Consider the following 22385-nt stretch of genomic DNA (forward strand, 5'->3'; position numbering starts at 1 on the left):
CAGGGATATAAAACTCGGACTTTGAGCCAGGCGTGGTGGCGCACGCTTATAATCCCCGCACTTGGGAGGCTAAGGCAGAAGGATCGCTCAGGTTCGAAGCCAGCCTCAGCTACTTAGTGAGGCTTTCAGCAACTTAGTGAGACCCTATTTCCAAATAAAATATTAAAAAGGTCTGGGAGTATAGCCCAGAGGTAGAAAGCCTCTGGGTTCCACCCCCACTACCACCCCCCCCCAAAAAAAAAAAACTCGGACTTTCACCCACTGCTGGTGGTAACTGGAAAACAGAATCCAAGTATGCTGACAACCTAATTTCAGATTCCTAGCCTCCAGACCTGAGAAAACAGGTCTCCACCGTTTAAGCGCCTAGTACATTGGGTTTTGTTAGCACATCTAAGCTAATAAAAATGGGAATTCATACTTTATACATGGAGACTTGTCTTATGTCCCAAAATGTTCTATATTAGTAAATATTCCATGTATACTTAAGAAAAATGTGTTTGGTTGTTGGGTGCTTATAAAAGTTAACTAGGTCAGACTGGACTATTGTCCAAATCCACTATATTCTTGGCCGATTTTCTGCCTATTTGATCAGTTATTGAGAATAGTGTATTGATATTTTCATCGATATTTGTGAATTTGGTTTTTTCTTTTTGAAGGTTCTTTTTTTTTGTGGTACTGGGAATGGAACCAAAGGACATTCTACCTCTGAGCTATACCCCCAGCCGTATTTTTTATTTTGAAACAGGGTCTCACTGAGTTACAAGGGGTCCTACATTCCTCCTGTCTCAGCCTCTATCTTGCTATCTCACTGAGTTGCAGAGGGCCTCACTAAGTAGCTGAGGCTACCCTCAAACCATCCTCCTACCTCAGCCTCCTGCATACTGGTATCACAAGCATGCAGCCACTATGCCCAGCTTGCGATTTGTTTTCTAATTTGTCTTATGCTTTGTTTCCTTTTTCTGCTTTCTTTAGATGTTTTATTTATTTATTTATTTTTGGTGTATCGGGGATTGAACCCAGGGGTATTCTACCTCCAAGCTACACCCCCAGCCCTATATTTTATTCCTTATTTTGAAACAAGGTCTTACTAAGTTGCAGAGGGCCTCACTAAGTAGCTGAGGCTGGCCACAAACCTGAGATCCTCCTGTCTCAGTCTCCCAAGTACTAGGATTACCAGAGTGGGCTACCACGCCCAGCTCTTCAGACTATTTATTTTATTTATTTATGTGGTGGTACTGGGGATGGAACCTAGGGGCATTCAACCTCCAAGCTACATCCCCAGCCCTATTTTTTATTATTTTGAAACAGAGTCTCACTGAGTGCAAAGAGCTTATTTTTTAACAGTTCTATCTTATTTCCTTTTTGTTATTTATTTTTCTGTGTACTGGGGCGTTTTGTGGCCCCAGGGGCATTCTACCTCTGAACTACCCCAAGCCCTTTTTATTTGTTGTTTTGAAATAGGGTCTCAGAATGTTGCTAAGAGTTTTGCTAAGTTGCTGAGGCTGGTCTTGAACCTGTGATCCTTCTGTATCAGCCTCCCAAGTACCAGGATTACAGAAGTACACCACCACACCTCAGTTTATTTCTTATTTTAGTGGCTGTAGTATACATCTTTAACTAATACAATCTACCTTCTAGTTTTTCTACTTCAAGTATAAACAACCTTCAAATAACACCGGGTGTGGTGGCGCACGCTTGTAATCCCCGCGCTTGGGAGGAGGAGACAGGAGGATCACACAGGTTCGAAGCCAGCCGCGCTGGTTTAAGAGACCCTGTTTCCAAATAAAAATATAAAAAATATAAACAACCTTCAAATAGTTTATCCTTATTTTTACCTTCAAAGTTTTTTTTGGGGGGGTGGTGGTACTGGGGTTCCTGGAAACCCTTCTAACTCCAGGTTACACATCCAGACCTATTTTTTATATATATTTTTAAATTTGGAAACAGGGTCTCCTAAGCCAGCGGGGCTGGCTTCGAATCTGCGCCATCCTCCTGTCTCCGCCTCCCAAGCACAGGATTACAAGTGTGTGTCACCACGCCCAGCTACCTCCAAACTTTGTGCTATTGTTGCCAGGCATTTTATTTTAACATATGACGAGCCCCACAGTACATTACTTTTGTTTATGTAGTCAACTATCCATAGTTGTACAAGTACTGGGGTTATGGGCATGTGCCACTACACTCGGCTCATCTTTTAACCTTTAATTTATGCTTTCTCGTGGCAGAGCTCAACGTCTGTGGGGATCTGCAGTCTAGGACTGGTAATGCATTTCATGGGAACCTGTCTGGAGCCAACAGGACATGAATACTGCTTCTTCCCTATGGACATGCTTTGGGAAGATATGTATTAATTTGAGTTCCTCAAATTCACTTAGGAATGGAATAATAACTACACTTGTTATTTTTCCTCTTTTTTTTCAGAATCTGTTGGCAGTGGAGTAAATTTACAGAAATCTCTACTTCAGAGCCACGTGTGGTGGTGCACGCTTATAATCTCAGTACTTGAGAGGCTGAGACAAGAGGATGGGGCAGGTTTGAAGCCAGTCTCAGCAACTTAGTTTCCAAATAAACTATAAAATAGGCCTGAAAGTGTAGCCTGGAGGTAGAAAACCCCTGAGTTTAATTCCCAGTACCAAAAACAAAAACAAAACAAAAAAATAACAACAACAACAAAAAAACCCTCTTCCCCTGGGGTTAGCTATTACAGATTGTTAGCTGTCCCTATTCTTCTTGTGGGCATTTTACTGATATTCTAGACTGGAAAGTTGCCAGCCATCTCTTTGCTTTTACCCTAGGCCCTCATAAGATTGGGTGGATGACTGTGTGCTGAGAATAGTGTAGGTCAGGTTGAAGGGCCTCTCCTCTGGGTCTCTGAGATAAAGGTCAATCTGACTTTTAAGTCCAAGAACAATTGCAATTCACTTGCACAACTGCCTTTAGGTTCTTTTTATCTAAGGACACTGAATGTTTTAAGTTTCTTTTTCTTAAAGTTGGCTGCTAGAGAGCTTTACCATGGTAGTTGTGGACTACCAGCAGTAACAGTGTTGGCTTCATGGTATATATTTTTAGGTTTATTTTTGGCTTTTTTAGTATCTACCATACTTTTCTTTGGCCCCATTTTAATTTAGCTTATCTCATTATAACTTGTGTAATTTAGCAAATTACCTAAAATTCTTAGTCAGGTGTGGTGGCACACACTTATAATCCCAAACCTTGGGAGGCTGAGACAGGAGGACTGTAGGTTTGCAACCAGCCTCTACAACTTGTGAGCCCCTTCCCCCACGGCCGGCTGGCTCCCCAGAGGGTGCCTGGTAGGGTTTGAATAAAGCAGCTGTCTCTGATAACTTGGTTAGTGTTTTTACCTCCTTCCTAAACTCCCTAACTCTATTTTCAACCTTTCACCACTCCCCCCCCAAAAAAAAATCAAGCTGGGCATGATAGTATATGCCTCTAATCCTAGTACTTGGGAGGCTGAGACAGGAGGATTTGAAAGAAAGAAGTAAAACTGTCCTTATATGCAAGCCACATGATCCTGTATAGAAAAAATCCTAAGGAATCTATCTATGCACATACCCAAAACTCCTGTACTAAAGCTACAGAATACAGCAACAATATACAGAAATTAATTGTAGTTCTGCATTCTCAAAAATTAACAATCCATATTGAAATCAAGAAAAAAGTTCCACCAAAAATAACATCAAGCTGGGCATGGTGGCACCAGCTAATAATCCCAGTACCTGGGAAGCTGAGAGGAGGGTCACAAATTTGAGACCAGCCGCAACAATGTAGCAAGCCCCTCCACAATTTAGTGAGATCCTGTTTCAAAAAACAAAACTATAATAGGGTTAGGTGCTGAGATTACTTCCTTCTCCTCAGCATCTGTGTGAAGATTTCCCACGCAGGAAATTGGCTAAGCTTCAAGGAGGCGGAGCCCCGAGGGGAAGTGTTGTCTCTGGCCAAAGTACTCCCCCACTCTTAGATATTCTTTCATAACTATTATTCTTTTGGTAATGATTCTTTTAACTTTCCACACAAATTGCTCCGGTGATGTAAGATCAGGACTGTGAGAGAAACTGAGTCTGTGAGAAAAAAATTTTCTAGTAATTTGTCTAAGCCTCTAAACGCCCTCAGCTTTGCTCAAATGGTAATAAAATCTAGTTAGAATTCAGATGCAGTGCAAGCATTCCAGTCACAGTAATTACAAATGCAGATTTCCCCTTTATCTCTGACCTTCATTCTAATCATTAACCTAGGTAAAAGCCTTAAGAGTCAGCTGAAACCATTAGCCCTAAGAACTTGTAAGGGAGGCAACTGGTGCCTCTGTTTACCCCTCTCCTTGTGATCCTGCCTAGATACAGAGAAGATAAACTTTGTGTGTGACATCAAAGTAGCCTAGTTGATGAGCAGCTAATACTGCCCAATACAATAGAGCTGAAGGCTAGGAAGATTCTTAACCTTTACACCCAGTATGTGCACTTCCCGAAACAGGGAGATGCCACGTGGCTAAGAAATGAATATGTCAAAACAAAGGACAAATATAATAAATGTGTAAGTGTGAAAGAAAGGAAATATGGTGAGAATAAGAAAGCATTTTTGTATGAAGAAGAGCTTATCCTAAGATTGTCCCAAATGGGAAAGAGAGAACCGGGGTAATCAGAAAAGAAAAGGATGTTGCAAAGGGTTTGTGATAGGAAAATGGATTATTAAAAGAGGAATAGGTTTCTAATAAGCCTATCATTTGAGGAAAAGTGCTCAGCAGCTAGAGAAGTACATCTGACAACTAAATCTAAAAACTTCATGTTATTTTTTGGTGTTTATCTGCTAAACTGTGTTGTGAGCTTGCTTAAGCTTTCAGACTTTAAATGGAATACAGACGAAACCTGGGAGACCTCCATCGCATCCCCCTGGATCGTCATCTCTCCCCATGCCTGCCATATGGACTAAGCCCTAGAAACGGAAAGTTCTGAAAAGTTAAAGGAGATTCCATGAGAGGCCTATTCTCCGAGCCCTGGGCGTGCCTGTGTCTTCTGGAATTTGCCCTTTGGAGCCGCCTGTCTGCAAGGGCAGGGGGCTCAAGAACAGGGGGCTGGATCTGGTCACAAGATCTGGAGCTAATCTCTTGAATGCCGGACTAGTTTTTTTTTTTTACTTTGTTTACATGTCCTTCACTGTTGATTTGTGGTGATTACACTCCTTTCTTTTCTTTTCTTTTTTTTTTTTTACTATTAATCTCACTGGTGAAGGATATAAATTTTCTGGGTTTTTGTAATAAAGTGTCAATCGCACAAGAGGCTTTTGTCCATGTTAGATTCTTTCCCAGAGAGGAATATCCACATTAAGTGCCGTGAATAGGAACTTAAAGGAGTTTATTTCATAAAAGGGGAAAGAATCGCTGCAGATAAGTGGCTGCAGAACTGCACCCGAATCCTTTGGACATCTTTCTGAGAAACTCGATCTTGAGCGGACTCAGTGGCCATATTCAGTGCTGAATTTATTATTCCCGACTGAGCCAGTCGGCCGCAGTTAGGGGTATAGCTCAGAGGTAGAATGCCTCAATCCCCAGTATGCCTCCCCCTGATAAGTCAGGTCCCTCCCCTACCCCACGTGATCTCGCAGCGGGAATAGGAGGCGGAACCCCAGAAGCCAGAAGCAGAGATATCGTGAGACTACAGGTGCCACGAGATGTACTTGAGATCACGAGACTACAGATATTGTGAGAGAATTGGCATGCCTATAAAACATCGACACCTCCAATCCACCACATGGCTTAGCCGGCCAATCAGGACTATGTGCAACTGTCCAGACGTGTGGCCCGTCAGCCCCTTCCCCCACGGCCGGCTGGCTCCCCAGAGGGTGCCTGGTAGGGTCTGAATACAGCAGCGGTCTCTGATAACTTAGTGTTTTTACCTCCTTCCTAAACTCCCTAACTCTATTTTCAACCTTTCACCCCCCCCCCATCAAGCTGGGCATGATAGTATATGCCTCTAATCCTAGTATTTGGGAGGCTGAGACAGGAGGATCACAGGTTTAAGACCAGCCTCAGAAATGTAGCGAGACTCTCTCAGCTACACAGGTGAGACGCTGTTTGAAATAAAAAATTTAAAAAGTTGTATACAATGAACATTACTAAGAGAAACTAAACACTTAATTAAATGGATAGGTATTTAAAGTCCATGGATCAGAGGAGTCAGTACTATTAAGACAGTACTTTTCCCCAAATTGATCTATATATCCACAATGCCATTCAGAATCTCAGCAGGCTTTTTTGTTGGTGGTGGTGGTAGAAATTCTAGCTGAAACTAAAATTCATACGGAAATGCCAAGGATCCAGAGTAGCCAGACATATGTGAAAAAGAACAAAGTTGGTCCTATTTGCAATTACTAAAAGAAAACAGGACCATCTTTCTAACATATAGCCACTAGTAGAGACTTCCTTAATAAGACCCCTCTAAAGCTTAGGAAATAAAACCAAGAATCAATAAATAGGACACTATTAAATTTAGAAGTTCTACACAGCACAGGAAACAATCAAGAATCTGAAGATAGAGGTTACAGAATGAGAGGAAATCTTGGCCGGGTAGTCCTTTGACAGAGGACTACTATGGAGAAAATATAAAGAACTTAAAAAACCTCACACTAAAACCCAAATAATCCTTTGGCTGGGTGTGGTGGCACATGCTTGTAACCCCAGTACTTGGGAGGCTAAGACAGCTTCAACTCTGCAATTTATTTTTTATTTATTTTTTTGCGGGTCTGGAGATGAAACCCAGGGGCATTCGACCTCCAAGCTACACCCCGTGCCCTATTTTTTTAAAATTCTTTATTTTGAAATAGGGTCTCACTGAGTTGCAAAGGGCTTCACTAAGTAGCTGAGGCTGTCCGCGAACCACAATCCTCAGCCTCCCGAATGCTGGGATTACAAGCATGAGCCACCATACCCGGCTTCAACTCTGCAATTTAGTGTGACCTGGTTTCAAAATAAATAATAAGAGCTAGGCGTGGTGGCTTGTAATCCCAGCATTCAGGAGACTGAGACAAGAGGATCCTGGTTTGTGGCCAGCCTCAGATACTTAATGAGGCCCTCTCCAACTTAGTGAGACCCTGTTTCAAATTAAAGAATAAAAAATAGGGCTGGGGGTGTAGCTTGGAGGTAAAAAGAATGCCCCTGGGTTCCATCCCAGTACAGAAAAAAAAAAAAAAAGGAAGCTGGGTGTGGTGGGAGGCTGAGACAGTGAGACAGGAGGATCGCACAGTTAGAAGCCAGCCTCAGCTACTTGTGAGGCTCTCAGCAACTTAATGAGACCCGATTTCCAAATAAAATACATATAAAAAATAGGTCTGGGAGTATAGCCTAGAGCTAGGAAAGCCCCTGGGTTCCACCCCAGAACCCAGAACCCCCCCCCAAACACACACAAGGCTGGGGTAGCTTGGGAGTAGAATGCCCCTGGGTTCTATCCCCAGTACCGCCAAAAAAACAAAAACAAAAACAAAAAAGGGCAATTGAACTTCTCAAAATAAACACAAATAGCCAATAAATATATAAAAAATGTTCGACATCATTAGTAATAAAGGAAATGCAAATCAAAACTCCACTGAGGAATCAGGCATGGTGGCATCCGCTTGTAATCTCAGCATTTGGGAGGCTAAGACAAGGAGGATCACAATTCGTGGACAGCCTCAACTACTTAGTGAGGCCCTTTGAAACTCAGTGAGACCCTGTTTCAAAATAAAGAATAAAAAATAATGCTGGGGGTGTAGCCTGGTACAAATAGCCAGGCGTGGTGATGCATGCTTGTAATCCCAGCATTCGGGAGGCGGAGACCAGAGGACGGGGTTCACAGACAGCCTCAGCTACTCAGCGAGGCCCTTTGCAAATTAATGAGACCCTGTTTCAAAAATAAAAAGACTAAAAAATAGGGCTGGGGGTGTAGCTCGGAGGTACAATGCCCCGAGGTTCCATCCCCGGTTCTGCAAAATAAATAAATAAGTAAATAAATAAAATAAAGAAAGAATACAAATAACAATAAATGCGGGTGAGGACGTGAGGAAATAAGAAATGTTATATATACACTACTGATGAGATTGTAAATGAGCACAATCATTATGGAGATCAGTGTGGAAGTTCCTCAAAAGAACAGAACCACGGGCCGGGCGTGGTGGCGCACGTTTGTAATCCCTGGCTTGGGAGGTGGAGACAGGAGGATCGCGCAGGTTCGAAGCCAGCCGCCCTGGCTTAAGAGACCCTGTTTCCAAATTTAAAAAAAAACATATAAAATAGGTCTGGGAGTGTAGCCCATAGGTAGAAGGTAGAAGGTAGAAGCCCAGTACCACCACCACCAAAAAAAAAAAAAAAATCTTTTTCAAAAATTAAAACAGAACCACCATATGATCTCGTTATCAACTCTTCACTCCTCAGCATCTTTCCAAAGAATTAAAGTCAGAACACCATCATGATACATGCATATTAATGTTTATAGTAGCACAAGTCACACCAAATTATCAAATCAACCTAAGTGTCCATCGACAAATGAATAGACAATGAAAATGTGGCATATACACACACAATGGAATTTTTTTTTTTTTTTTTTTTTTTGTGGTACTGGGGTTCCTGGAAGCCCTTCTACCTCCAGGCTACACTCCCAGACCTATTTTATACTTTTTATTTGGAAACAGGGTCTCTTAAGCCAGCACCACTGGCTTCGAACCTGCGCGATCCTCCTGTCTCTGCCTCCCAAGCACAAGGATTACAAGTGTGTGCCACCACGCCCAGCAACAATGGAATTTTATTCAGCCATAAAAACAAAATGATGTCATTTAAAGGAAAATGGATAGAACTGAAGAATATTAATGCTAAGTAAGACCAGCCAGTCACAGAAAGTCAATGGTTGTATATTTTCTCTCATATGTGAAAGCTAGAGAGAAAATAGGAAAAAGGAACTTCCGATAAATGAGGAGAAATACCAACAGAATAATAGAAGGGAATGGGGCAGGAATAAGGAGAACTGATGAAAGAAACAGTTCAAATAATGCTGAGTCCATGTATGAAGATATTTCCAATCCCACTAATATGTGCAAGAGGGGTGGGGGGCAGAATGGAATCTGGAAGGAAGCACACCAAATGCTGTGTGTATCACCTTGAGCCTAACTGTGATGTATAATTACAATGTGCCAATAAAAATATAAAAAACAAAAGGGTATAATTCAACTTAAAAAAAATGATGGTAGCTGTAACAACCTACATGTCCAACAATGATAGAAGACAGTGTCACAAAGAAATCTTAAATACTAAAAGAAATATCAAATTACCAAAAGCTAGTATGAAGATGACTACTGAAAATATTTCTTAGGCAAAAAGAACCCAAATATAAATCATTTCAACTATAAAAAGGCACACTATATATGTATATGTCAAACATAACATTCATTTATAGGAATGAAAGTACTATGAGGGTTGTGAACCTAAAATTTAAAAAATTTTTAATTACAATGCCTTTGAAATGTTGATATGTAATATACTCTGAGGAAAAATAAGATACAAAATATTGAGATCAGAAGAAAAGATTCCAAATTGCTGTGGCTTGATTAACATTTCCTATGAGTGGTTATGAACCTAGGACTCTCAATAGATATCACAGTGACATCACAGCTTATTGTAATAAGCTGAATAAAGCTTATTACAATACTTACTTTTTCTGTGTTGAAGACTACAAGTATGTGTTTTTACAGAGTATCCACTAAAATCCAGAAATAATACTCAATGGTTCAAAATCCTTATGCTTAGCTATTTCATTTATCCATCTCTCTCTAGGTTCTCAACTTAAACTCAAGCAGCCTTTTTTTTTTTTTTTTTTTAGGTATTAGGAATTGAACCAAGGGCATTTTACCTTCAAGCTACACCCCAGCCCTTTTTAGCTTTTGTTTTGAAACAGGGTCTCACTAGGTTACTGAGAATCTCACTAAGTTGCTGAGGTTGTCCTTGAACCTGCGATCCTCCTGTCTCTGCCTCCCAAGTACTGGCATTGCAGGTGTGTACCATCACACCTGGTCTTAAGCAGCCTTCATTTTTAAGTGTGTGAGCCAAAAAACTATTTGAATTATACAACCACTAAAGTTTCTTTCAATTAAGAGTAGTAGGAAGAAGGGATTGTCTAGCATCTTGATTTTTCTTCCTATTCCTATGGCTGGCTGCTAGATGAGAATTTCACCATGATCCAGCCTCAGCATTCCCAAAGTCAGCAGGAAGAATACTCAGTTATGCAACTAGCACACCGTAATCATCATATGAACCGCCTCCAGCTGTGGGTCAAGAAGTCTACTCTAGCCAGCTGTAGCACATCTCATAATCCCAGCATTTGGGAGGCTGAGACAGGAGGATTGCAGTTCATGGCCAGCTTCAGCTACTTCGTGAGGCCATTTGTAACCCAGTGAGATCCTGTTTCAAAATAAAGAATAAAAATTAGGGCTTGGGGTGTAGCTCAGAGGTAGAATGCCCCTGGTTTCCATCCTAATTAAAAAAAAAAAAAAAGTCTACTCTAAAACGGGCATGGTAGTACACTTGTAATCCCAGTACATGGGAGGCTGAGACAGGAGGGTCACAGGTTTGCGGATAGCCTCAGCTACTTTAGTGAGGTCCTCCACAACTTAGTGAGACCCTGGTTCAAAATTAAGAATAAAAAATCAGGCTGGGGGTGTTGCTCAGAGGTAGAATGTTCCTGGGTTCAATCCCCAGAACCACCAAAAAAAAAAAAAAAAAAAAAAAATCTACTCTAAGCAATGTCATAGGGGTCAACCAATGTCGATACTTTTTAAGAAAAATATTTAGATTTCCTAAAAATACAATTTATTTTTAAATTCTGGATTGCCCTTCCACTTAATTTTTTGTGTCCTTTGAAATAGTCACTATTGCCGGGCGTGGTGGCGCACGCTTGTAATCCCGCGCTTGGGAGGCAGAGACAGGAGGATCGCGCAGGTTCGAAGCCAGCCGCGCGCGCTGGCTTAGGAGACCCTGTTTCCAAATAAAAAAAATGTAAAAATAGGTCTGGGAGTGTAGCCCGGAGGTAGAAGGGCTTCCAGGAACCCCAGTACCACCAAAAAAAAAAAAGAAAAAAAAAAAAGAAATACTCACTGTTGCCAGGCATGGTGGCGCACGCTTGTAATCCCCACACTTGGGAGGCAGAGACAGGAGGACCGAGCAGGTTCGAAGCCAGCCTCGCTGGCTTAAGAGACCCTGTTTCCAAACAAAAAATATAAAAATAGGTCTGGGAATGTAGCTCGGAGGTAGAAGGGTTCCATCCCCAGTACCACCAAAATAAATAAATAAATAAAAAATAGTCGCTGTCAGGAACTCTTTGTAACCTTCCTAATATGTAATCCTAAGTACTTGAGAGGCTCAGACTGGAGGATCGCAGGTTTCTAGGACACCCTCGCCAATTTAGTGAGACTGTTTCCAAATAAGAAATAAAACAGGTCTGGAGATGTAGCTTGGAGGTAGAATGCCTCTGGGTTCAATTCCTAGTACAACAACACGACACAGCAACAAAACAGCCAACTAAAGAACAAATATCAGCACAGTCCCGTTCTAGCTCCAATTGTGCCCAAGTTCCTTTTCTCTTCATAGAATGATTGTGATTTTTTACCAACACTTAAAAAAAAAAATGCATCTTCCACCTCCAACTAAAATAAAGCCCATTTTAAGAACATCTTACCTGAAACTACCATAGACTATAAGAAGAATGGATATCAGAAATGTTGACACTTGACTGGAATCCACCAGGGAATAGGCCCTAGAAAAATAAGAAGAAAATAATTAAACCACATGCAGCAAGCCCTGATGGAGCTTACTCTGCCTTTAAAAAGAACAGATATAAACTAGAATTAGCAAAGTAACACTATAAAAATGAGATTTGTGAGCTTAACATGAGCAATAAATTGACAGGTTCACAGTTATTAATAGTCAAAGGATGTTATATGATGTCAATAAATGAAAAAATTTCTCTGTATGATATACAATGCATGATTGATTGATTGATTGATGGTACTGGGGATGGAACACAGGGGGCATTCTACCTTTGAGCTGTACCCCCAGCCCTATTTTTCTTCTTTATTTTGAAACAGGGTCTCACTGAGTTGCAGAGGGCCTCATTAAGTAGCTAAGGCTGTCCTCAAACCTGCAATCCTCCTGTCCCAACCTCTAAAGTATACTGGAATTACAATTGTGTACCACCACACCTAGCTTCCAATGTATATTTTTTTATTATTATTATTATTATTTTTTTTTGGTGGTACGGGGGATGGAACCCAGGGGCCTTCTACTCCAGGCTATATTCCCAGACCTATTTTATATTTTATTTGGAAACAGGGTCTCTTAATCCAGCTGAGGCTGGCTTCGAACCTGCGCGATCCTCCTGTCTCCGCCTCCCAAGCGCAGGGATTACAAGCGTGTGCCACCACACCTGGCCCAATGTATATTTTATAGTGCCTACTCCCAACTTAAAAAGTATCAAATATCGCCGGGCGTGGTGGCGCACGCTTGTAATCCCCGCGCTTGGGAGGCAGAGACAGGAGGATCGCGCAGGTTCAAAGCCAGCCGCGCGCTGGCTTAGGAGACCGTTTCCAAATAAAAATGTAAAAATAGGTCTGGGAGTGTAGCCCGGAGGTAGAAAGGCTTCCAGGAACCCCAGTACCACCAAAAAAATAATTTAAAAAAGTATCAAATATCTACCATATATATGCCAATGATAAAAGTTTCACAGATTAAGCTTTGATCCATTTACACTGAAATCACTAATAGCATTTGCTTAGTAATGAGATAAAGCCTGAATTCTCTCCTGAATTCTATTTCTATTTTCCTGGGGTCGTTAGGTCTCCATCTGTATGTCTTACAAGAGATTCTTCAAAGCCAGCAGGTTTTCTTTTTTTCTTTTTTTAGGTATTGGGGCTGGAACCCAGGGGCATTCTACCTCCAAGCTACGCCCAGCCCTATTTCTTATACTTTATTCTGAAACAGGATCTCACTGAGTTGCAAAGGGCCTAAGTAGCTGAGGTTGTCTTGAACCACAATCCTCCTGTCTCAGCCTCCCGAATGCTGGGATGACAAGGCTGCACCACCACGCCAGCTCAAAGCTAGCAGGTGTAACCTGGTCATTATTTGTCTCTTCATACTTGATCCTCTTAAGAAATGGTTGTACTCTTGACACCCACTTCTCTTAGCTTTTTATACCTGTCAACAGTCAGTGAGTTTTACGATTTCTCTATCTCCAAACCCTCTACTTCTCCCAATCCCACTGCCAATTCTTTAGCTTTCTCCTATGTCATAACAGTCAAATATCATCTGGCCTTCCATATATGATAAAGATGAGGAAAATCTTTAAAGTGGTAGAGTTTGTTTTTGGTTATTTTTGAGGGGGGGTACTGAAGGCTGAATCTGGAAAATCCAGGTAGAATGCTACCTACTCAGAGCTACATCCTCAGCCCTGTTTTGTTTTTTATTTTATTTTTGTTGTTTGGTGGTACTGCGGGTGGAACCCAGGGCTTTCTGAAACCTCCAGACTATTTCTATCTCTGGACTATACTCCCAGACCTATTTTATATTTTATTTGGAAACATTGTCTCACTAAGTTGCTGAGAGCCTCACTAAGTAGCTGAGGCTGGCTTCGAACCTGCGCGATCCTCCTGTCTCAGCCTCCCAAGCGATCCTCCTGTCTCAGCCTCCCAAGCGCAGGGATTACAAGCGTGCACCACCACACCCGGCTTTTTTTTTTTTTTTTTTTTTAAAGAGAAACATTTCTTACAGTTCTGGAGCTAGAAATATCTAAGAACAAGGCAGTAGTAGATTCTGTGAGGGCTCATGCTTTGCTTCAGAGAAGGTAACCTCATCAGTATGTTTTCCTCATGGTGGAAGGGGCTACCAAACTCCTTGGGAGTATTGTATAAGAGCACTAATCCATTTCATCAGGGTTCACTTCCCAAAGGCCTACTTTTTAATATTACCACAATAGGGATCAAGTTTCAACATATGAATCTGGAGGAGGAGTAGAAAACACATCCCGATTACAGCGCACAGCATTAGAAAAAGAGCCCTTAAGCCAGATATGGTGGCACATGCCTGTAATCCCAGCATTTGAGAGGCTGAGACAGGAGGATCTCGGTGCAAGGACAGCTTCAGCTAATTAGTGAGGCCCTTTGCAACTCAGTGAGACCCTGTTTCAAAATAAAGAATAAAAAATAGGGCTGGGGGTATAGCTAGGGCATAGAATGCCCCTGGATTCCATTCCCAATACCGAAAGAAAAAGAGCCTTTAACATTCACAGTTAATTGAAAAAACACCAAGACAACTTGATATAATGCAGAAGAAAAGGACTTGCTGAGAAATGATATGAAAGCTGCAGAGGTAGCTATCACAAATGTCAAAATATGCATTTTGTACCATTTTTGGCTTGAAATATATTTAATTACAGCCTGAAAGTAATAGATGAGTCTCTAAGTTCATCCCCCAGAGTAGAGCCACATCAAAGGCCTCCTGCCTGTGTTCTACTAGATAGCATTCACAAACTGAATGGTTCAGTGCTACTAACACCTCTATATCCACAGGAAGGATATACATCCATGAGCCATATACTGACACTTCTATAGGTTCACATTAGAAACATGGTGACTGATTGCATTTACTTACTGCTACCTTTAGAGTCACTGTCCTCTTCCTCACTTCCCTTCTCTCCTGACCTCTTCATATCTACTCTACTGAGGATGCTCTTGTCAAGGCCATGAGTTACTCTCAGAACCAAGTTCCTGTTATTTACCTTGTCCCCTCTCCACTCTCAGTAGCACTCAAGAGTTTCCACTCCTTGGAATTTTCAACTTCTGATTCCTCTGACACTACAAACCACTGGTTGCCTCCCAACTCGCTGGCTGTTCCTCCTCAGCAACCTCTGATGGCTCCTCTTCCTGGAGTCCCCAGACACTGGTCTTCTCCTCAGTCTACACATTTTCCCTAACGGTCCTCTTAAATCTGATGGATTTAAACACTTGTTCTCTGTTACTTAGTTGTTTGTTTTTGTTTTTTTTTCCCCAGTACTGGGGATGGAACCCAGGGGCATTCTACCTTCAAACTCAACCCCAAGCCCAATTTTTTATTCTTCATTTTGAAACAGGGCCTCACTGAGTTGGTAGAAACTCACTAAGTAGTTGAGGCTGGCCTCAAACCCAGGATCCTTCTGTCTTAGCCTCTCAAATGCTGGGTTTATAAACATGTGCCACCATGCCTGGCTACTTAAGTCTTAAATTTATCCCTAGAGCCTGGTGGGATGGCATACACCTGTAATACAGTACTTGGGAGGCTAAGACAAGAGGACTGTAGGTTTAAGGCCAGCCTCAACATCTTTGTAAGATCCTCAACAACTTAGCAAGACCATGTTTTTTGTTGTTGTTGTTGTTGAACTACCTCTAGCCCTGACCTACCTCTCTCTGGAACTCCAGAATCATATTCAGTTTCTACTGTGACATCTCTATTTGGACCAAGAGTTATTTAAGGAGTATCTTAAATTTAAAAAGAACAAAATAGGATTCAATTTCTCTCACAAACCTTTTCCCCCATTTTTCATCAGTAAAGGTACCATCAACCCTGGTACTCAAAGCAAAATTTCCAACGTGAGTAGGTCAACTATATCTCCAAAACATGGCTTAAATACTTTCACTCTGTCTCCATCATTAGCACTCTAATTCTGTCACTACCAGCTATACCCTCAACTACTGAAATAGCTTCCTAACGGGCCCTACCTTCCGGTCTCCTCCTAATATGTGTGCACGCACACATGCATGCACCATTTTTTAGGCCTCAATTGCTCTATGACACATCTAAAATTCTCAAGGGACAACTACTATACTGATAAAATCCAAGCTCTCATGTACCTACTTGACATCAACTTTGTTCTTACTCCCCATTCTCCACCACACAAACCAGTACTCATCCTATGCCATTCTAACATAACCACTATGCCTCAGTTTCACTGGTCTTCACTGTTTATAATATTGACTCACATCCACTTTAGAACTATGCCCTCTCCTTAGAATATTAACTTCCTTTAATCTTTGAATAGCTGGCTCTTTCTTGTTATTCAGACATCAACTTAAAATGTCACCTTCTCATTACTGACAGGCATTTCCTGTAGTCAATTTCGGAGCTGCCCCAATGACTGTTATTATCCTATTTTAATTGTTTAGAATTCATTGTTGATTTTTTTCTTTTTGTTTACTGCTCCCACTCTTCACAACCTCACCAACAGGTAACTCCCTGGGAGCAAAGCTATGATGTCTTATCCACAACACCTAGAACAGTGGTGCAGCCAGGGCTCAGCAAATATTTTATTCTCGTGTGGGGGTGGGGGAAGGGGACTGGGGATTAAACTCAGGGGCATTCTACCTCTGAGCTACACCTCCAGACTTATTTTTTGTTTGGAAACAGGGTCTCACTAGGTTGCTAAAAGTCTGGCTATGTTGCTGAGGCTATCCTCCAACCTTTGATCCTCCTGTCTCACCCTCCCAAGAACTGGGATTACAGTTGTGTGCCACTATTGCCTGGTTACAGTAAATATCTTATTTACTTATTTATTTTTGTAGTACCGAGGATGGAACCCAGGGGCGTCGTGCCTCCAAGCTACATTCCCAGCCCTATTTTTTTAGTCTTTCTATTTTTATTTATTTATTTTTTGCGGTACTGGGGATGGAACCCAGGGGGCATTCTACCTCCAAACTACAGTCCCATCCCTATTTTTTAGTCTGATTTACTTTTATTTATTTATTTTAATATTGCGGTAGCAGGGATGATGGGACCCAGAGGAAGTATGCCTCCGACCTACAGCCCCAGCAACCCCCCCCCCCTTTTTTTTTTTTTTTGCGGGTTTGGGAATAGAACCCAGGGGCATTTGATCTCTGAGCTACACCCCCTGCCTTACTTTTTATTCTTTATTTTGAAACAGTGTCTCAGTAAGTTACAGAGGGCCTCACTAAGTAGCTGAGACTGGCCGTGATCACAATCCTTGTGATCTCTGCCCCCAGAATGCTGGGTTACAAGTGTGTGCCACCACGCCCAGCAGAATGACTGGGTTTTTGTTGTTGGCCCAGTCCTTGGGAAGCTGAGACAGGAAGATCATGGTTTGTGGACAGCTGGGATTACAAGAGTGCACTGTTACACCCGGCTCGATGTGGCATTTGAAAAGCCGAGTGTGGTGGCACACATTTGTAATTCCAGTACTTGGGAGGCTGAGACAGGAGGATCGCAGATTCCCAGCCAGCCTCATTTACTTAGGGAAACCCTCTGCAACTTAGTGACATCTGCTTCAAAATAAAGAATAAAAAATAGGGCTGGGGGTGTAGCTCGGAGGTAGAATGCCTTTGGGTTCTATCCCCAATACAACAAAAATAAAATAATATGCCACATTTAATATAAGCTCTTTTCATCTTCAGCTTCACCTTGAGATGAAAGGGATAACCACTGGCTTGGGTAGAAAGCAATCATTTGTTTGCTTTTTTGGTAACTTGGGACTGAACATAGAGGCATTCTACCTCCAAGCTACACTCCCAGCCCTATTTTATTTTAAAACAAGGTCTCGCTAGGTTGACGAGAGTCTCATTACTTGCTGAGGCTCTCCTTGAACCTGTGATCCTTCTGTTTCAGCCTCCTAAGTACTGGAATAGTACTGGAATAGTACTGGAATTACAGGTGTAATCATCTTGTCCAGCTCAGAAAATAATTTTTATAAACAGTTAAATGCTTGGTAACAGAATAACATAGGTATGGTGTTAATGAAAAATTTAAAGAAGAAACAAGTTTTCTTCATCATCAACACTGGCATGGTTCATGTGCACACATGGAAGCAGATTCTAACCTAGATTATTTTTCACTTCCTGATAAATGGACCAGTATCTGTTACAGGGAAGAAGAGAAACTGCGGCTGAAAAACAACAGTAAATATATTACTAGTAATTATAATACCATCTGTAATATAATAAAATATATGCACAGTGTCTAGAGAAAAGGCTCTCAAACTTTATGCTTTCAGGACTCACTGAGGACTCTAAAGAGTTTCCGTTTGTGTAACTTTATCTATTGATACTTATCACATTAGGAATTAAAACTGAAAGCATTAGCCAGGCGTGGTGGCGAGCGCTTGTAATCCCAGCATTTGGGAGGCTGAGACAGGAGGATCGGGGTTAACTGACAGCCTCGGCTACTTAGTGAGGCCCTTTGCAACTCAGTGAGACCCTGTTCCAAAATAAAGAATAAAAAATTGGGCTGTGGGTGTAGCTCGGAGGTAGAATGCCCCTAGGCTCCATCCCCAGTACTACGAAAACAAAAACAAAAACAAAACAAAACTGAGAGCATTAAAAATTTATTCATATAGCTGGGCAGATAAGGTGATGGTACACACCCATAATCCCAGTACTTGGAAGGCTGGGACAGGAGGATTGCAGGTTTGAGGTCAGCCTCAACAACTTAGCAAGACCCTGTTTTCAAGATAAAACAAAATAAAAAGTTAGGGGTATAGTCCAGAGGTAGGATGCCCCCTGGGTTCAGTCCTCAGTTAAAAAAAAAAAAAGAAAGAAAGAAAGAAAGAAAGAGAAAGAGAAAAAGAAAAAGAAAAAAGATAAAAAAATTTAAATTTCTGCAGCGTTTGGCTTTTCTGCAATAGTATTTCTTCTGAAAGAATAAAACAAAGATTCTCTTTATCTCTGAAGGGTATCAATCAGAGCAAGCCACTCTATACTAAAAAAGCTGGAAACAATGTGTCTCACAACAAGAAATTTTTAGAAAACCTTTTGAATGGACAATTAAGAAACTACTAAAAATTAAATTTTGGCAGGTTTAAGAAAAAGAAGTTAACAGACATACATAAAAATAGAGAGAGAGCACTCATTGTGGTGCATGCGAGTAATTCTAGTACTTGGGAGGCTGAGACAGGAAGATGGCAGGTTTGTGGCCAGACTCAGCTATTCAGCAAGGTCCGCGCGCGCGCGCGCGTGTGTGTGTGTGTGTGTGTACACACATATATATACATATATGCATATATATATATTCACATACATACATATATACACATATATATGGAGAGAGAGTGCACGCAGTATTGTATGACTATTGATACATATACATACAAAAGACTAGGTATTATTAAAAGCAAATCATCTCTGCGCAGCTAATACTTAATAATTTATTTTCTGCATTTCCCACTGTGTACATTTTATTAGTTTTGTAATTTTTTTTGCAGTATTGGGAATTGAACCCAGGGGAATTATACTTCCAAACTACACCCCACTAGCCCTATTTTTTACTCTTTGTATTTTGAAACAGGATCTCATTAAGTTGCAGAGGTTCTCACTTAAGTAGATGAAGCTGGCCTTGAACCTACAATCCTACCTTAGCCTCCCAGGTACTCAGATTTCAAGCCTGTCCCACCATGCCTGGCTTAGTTTTATAATTTTTAGTTAAAAAAAAAATGGATGCCAGAAAAAAAATTGGTTAAACCCCCTATAAAATTTTACAAGTGTAATGGCCATGACATCAAATATGACAACAGCTCTAGCTTTGCACTAAATAAATTATTTATGTGGCCTGATGGCAAAGGGCCCATATATCCAGGAAGGCAATTTATATAAACTCAAATGGAAAATAACAGAACCACCTTGCACCCTTGCTAATGAAATAACACTGCCTTTGGAGCTTGGGAAGGGGGGAGCAACTTCTGGAAGAAATGTTTTTATGTCCAATGTTAAGCTCTATAACAACAACAATAGCTCTTCCACCAGCCTGTCCTCTCCTTCATTGTCTCTATCAGAACCATAATCACACCTGGTGAGCATCCTTATTCGATGGCTGCCTCTCTACATGCTAAGTACCTCCTCTGGGAGGACAGCAGCCATGTCTTCCTTTCATGTCCCTTGTGCCTACACGGGCAACCTTGTACCAAGTAGGTGTGCAGTAAATTTGGTGTGTGTGTGTGTGTGTGTGTGTGTGTGTGTGAGAGAGAGAGAGAGAGAGAGAGAGAGAGAGAGAGCGCGAGAGAGCACGCGAGCGAGCTAGGGACATTCTACCTCTGAGCTATACTCCCCTTTTCAATTTGAAACATGGTCTCACTAAATTGCTGAGGCTGCCCTACAACCCGTGATCCTCCTGTCTTGGCCTCCTAAGTACTGGGATAATAGGCATGCACCACCATATCCTATGTTCAATAAATGCTGGGGGGAAAAAAGAATAAGTTACCAAGAGGCAGGATACAAACTCTCAAGGCTCATCCTTCTTTTTTATTATTTATTTATGAAGGCTCATCCTCTAAATGCTCCAAGCACTTAGGCAGAAAAAATGCAGTAAGTAATGGGGCTTTTGTTGGGCAGGTGCAAGGGCAGTACATCTGTGCCTTGAACCTCACCCAGGACCTGGCCCACAGTAAATCCTCAGGAATTCTGCAAGCTGACTAAACATTACCTCTTCTGTCTACACACACTCCTCCCTCCGTGATGATCTCATCCAGTCCCATGGCTTTAAATGCCCTCTATAAGCTGATGGCTCCCCAAATTATAGCTCCAGCCTGGACCTCTTCCCAGAACTCATATATCCAACTGCGTATTTGAGTCCTTCACTTCCTCATTTCAATCTACTCTTCTGGAAGTTCACACCACAACACACAGCTGAAGCCATCTCTGACTGCTCTCATTCCCTCCTTTTCTGGATTCAATTCATCAGCTAATCTATCAGTTCCACCTTCAGAAAACAGAACCTCACCATCTCTCATCCCACCTTTCTCTACTGTCCTGGTCCCTCTGTTTTGGACTATTACAGTAGCCTCTAACTGGCCTCTGTTCTACCGCCTTCCCAGACTCTGGCTTCCCCCCAGCAGCCAGGCCATCGTGCTTTGGCTCAAATGATATCCTCTCAGACCATTTTTTCCTGAAAACTCTATTTAAAACAAGCCCCTCACACTGTTATCTTGGTTCTCTTACTTTATTTTTATCTACTACACTTATCAGGGTCAGAACATTTCTGCCTATTACGTTGCCCATTTTGTTTTCTTGTGCAACCCTCAACATGTAGAACAGTGCCTAACAAGATATTCTCTCTCAAAAACTTATCCTGAATGAATATCGAAAATGCCTTTCTGGAGAGCCAGAATGGAGAACCAGAAAGCAGATACTAACTACCTGTTCCTTTGTGTGAAGTTATAGACTAGTTAACTGGGGACCACTTTCCATGTAATTAGATTGACTTCTGAGGCAGAAGAGGCTTCTTAGCTCCAATGAGGGACTACAGATCCAGTCTTGTTGTGCACACTGAGCTGGCCTGAGCTATAATTGCCAGACATTCCATCCCTTCATCTCAGTGAGTCTGCCTGTCTTGTGGCCTTTACATGGGGCTGTGTATGATCTGTAACATGTGGACTCAGTCCAGTTTGGGGTGGTGGTCTCAACTGGGCAAGTAAGTGATTTACCCTCCAGAGGACATCTGGCACAGTCTGACATTTTTGGTAGTTGATATCAGTGCAGATTATATCTATTAGGTATAAACCCACTGTTTAATCCACTGTTAAATTATAGGCCACTTTGGTTAGTAAATACCTCTACTGAGCCCTAAGTGACCAGAGCACACGTATAAATGGAGTTACTTAGCTGGGCATGGTGGCGCATGCTTGTAATCCCAGCATTCCGGAGGCTGAGACTGGAGGATCACGGTTCGCGGACAGCTTCAGCTACTTAGTGAGGCCCTTTGCAACTCAGTGAGACCCGGTTTCAAAATGGAGAATAAAACATGGAGCAGGGGGTGTAGCTCAGAGGTTGAATGCCCTGGGTTTCATCCTCAGACCAAAAAAAAAAAAAATGGAGTCACTCATACTAAAGTTCTACCTCACCTAACAAACTACATTGTTCCCTGACCTTCCTAGACCTTATCTGCAGAGAAATCTAACAATCAAATTTCCCTAATAGGCCAATTTCAGTGGGCATGAATATGAAATTCTCTCTGCTTTAATACTTACAAAAAAGTAATCTGAAATAACCTGATGTTAACCAGTTATTTTTCTACTATTCTATCTTCTTGGCTACTATCTTATAAAGAAACTTCAGCCGGGCATGGTGGTGCACAATCATAATCCCTGTAAGTGGAAGGCTGAGACAGGAAGATCACATGCTAGTATAGCCTCAGCAACTTAGTAAGACTGCTTCCCAAAAAAAGGGGAGCTGGGGGAGTACCGTGAAGGTACAATGCCCTTGGATTCCATCTCCAGCACACACGGGGAGAGAGAGAGAGACAGACAGACAAACTTTAAAATGATAAATCTTGGTTTTTATTCCTGATACCTTCAGCACTGTTTATAAAACTGATTTCTCTGCTGGGCTCATGG

General features: G+C 41.7%; 1 protein-coding gene across 1 annotated transcript in view; it reads right to left on the reverse strand.

Moving 5' to 3' along the window:
- The window catches only part of SPPL3 (signal peptide peptidase like 3), a gene marked incomplete at both ends in the record, with an annotated part of 45335 nt that extends 25481 nt beyond the window's left edge, over positions 1–19854 (reverse strand). The window contains 2 exons of the mRNA XM_080717777.1: positions 11706–11783; positions 19844–19854. Coding sequence (XP_080573903.1) covers positions 11706–11783; positions 19844–19854 — 89 coding nt within the window. The remainder of the gene's footprint in view (positions 1–11705; positions 11784–19843) is intronic.
- Positions 19855–22385: the final 2531 nt, after the last annotated feature.

This window comes from Muscardinus avellanarius (assembly GCF_963383645.1).
Source record: "Muscardinus avellanarius genome assembly, chromosome: 21".
Lineage (NCBI taxonomy): Eukaryota > Metazoa > Chordata > Mammalia > Rodentia > Gliridae > Muscardinus > Muscardinus avellanarius.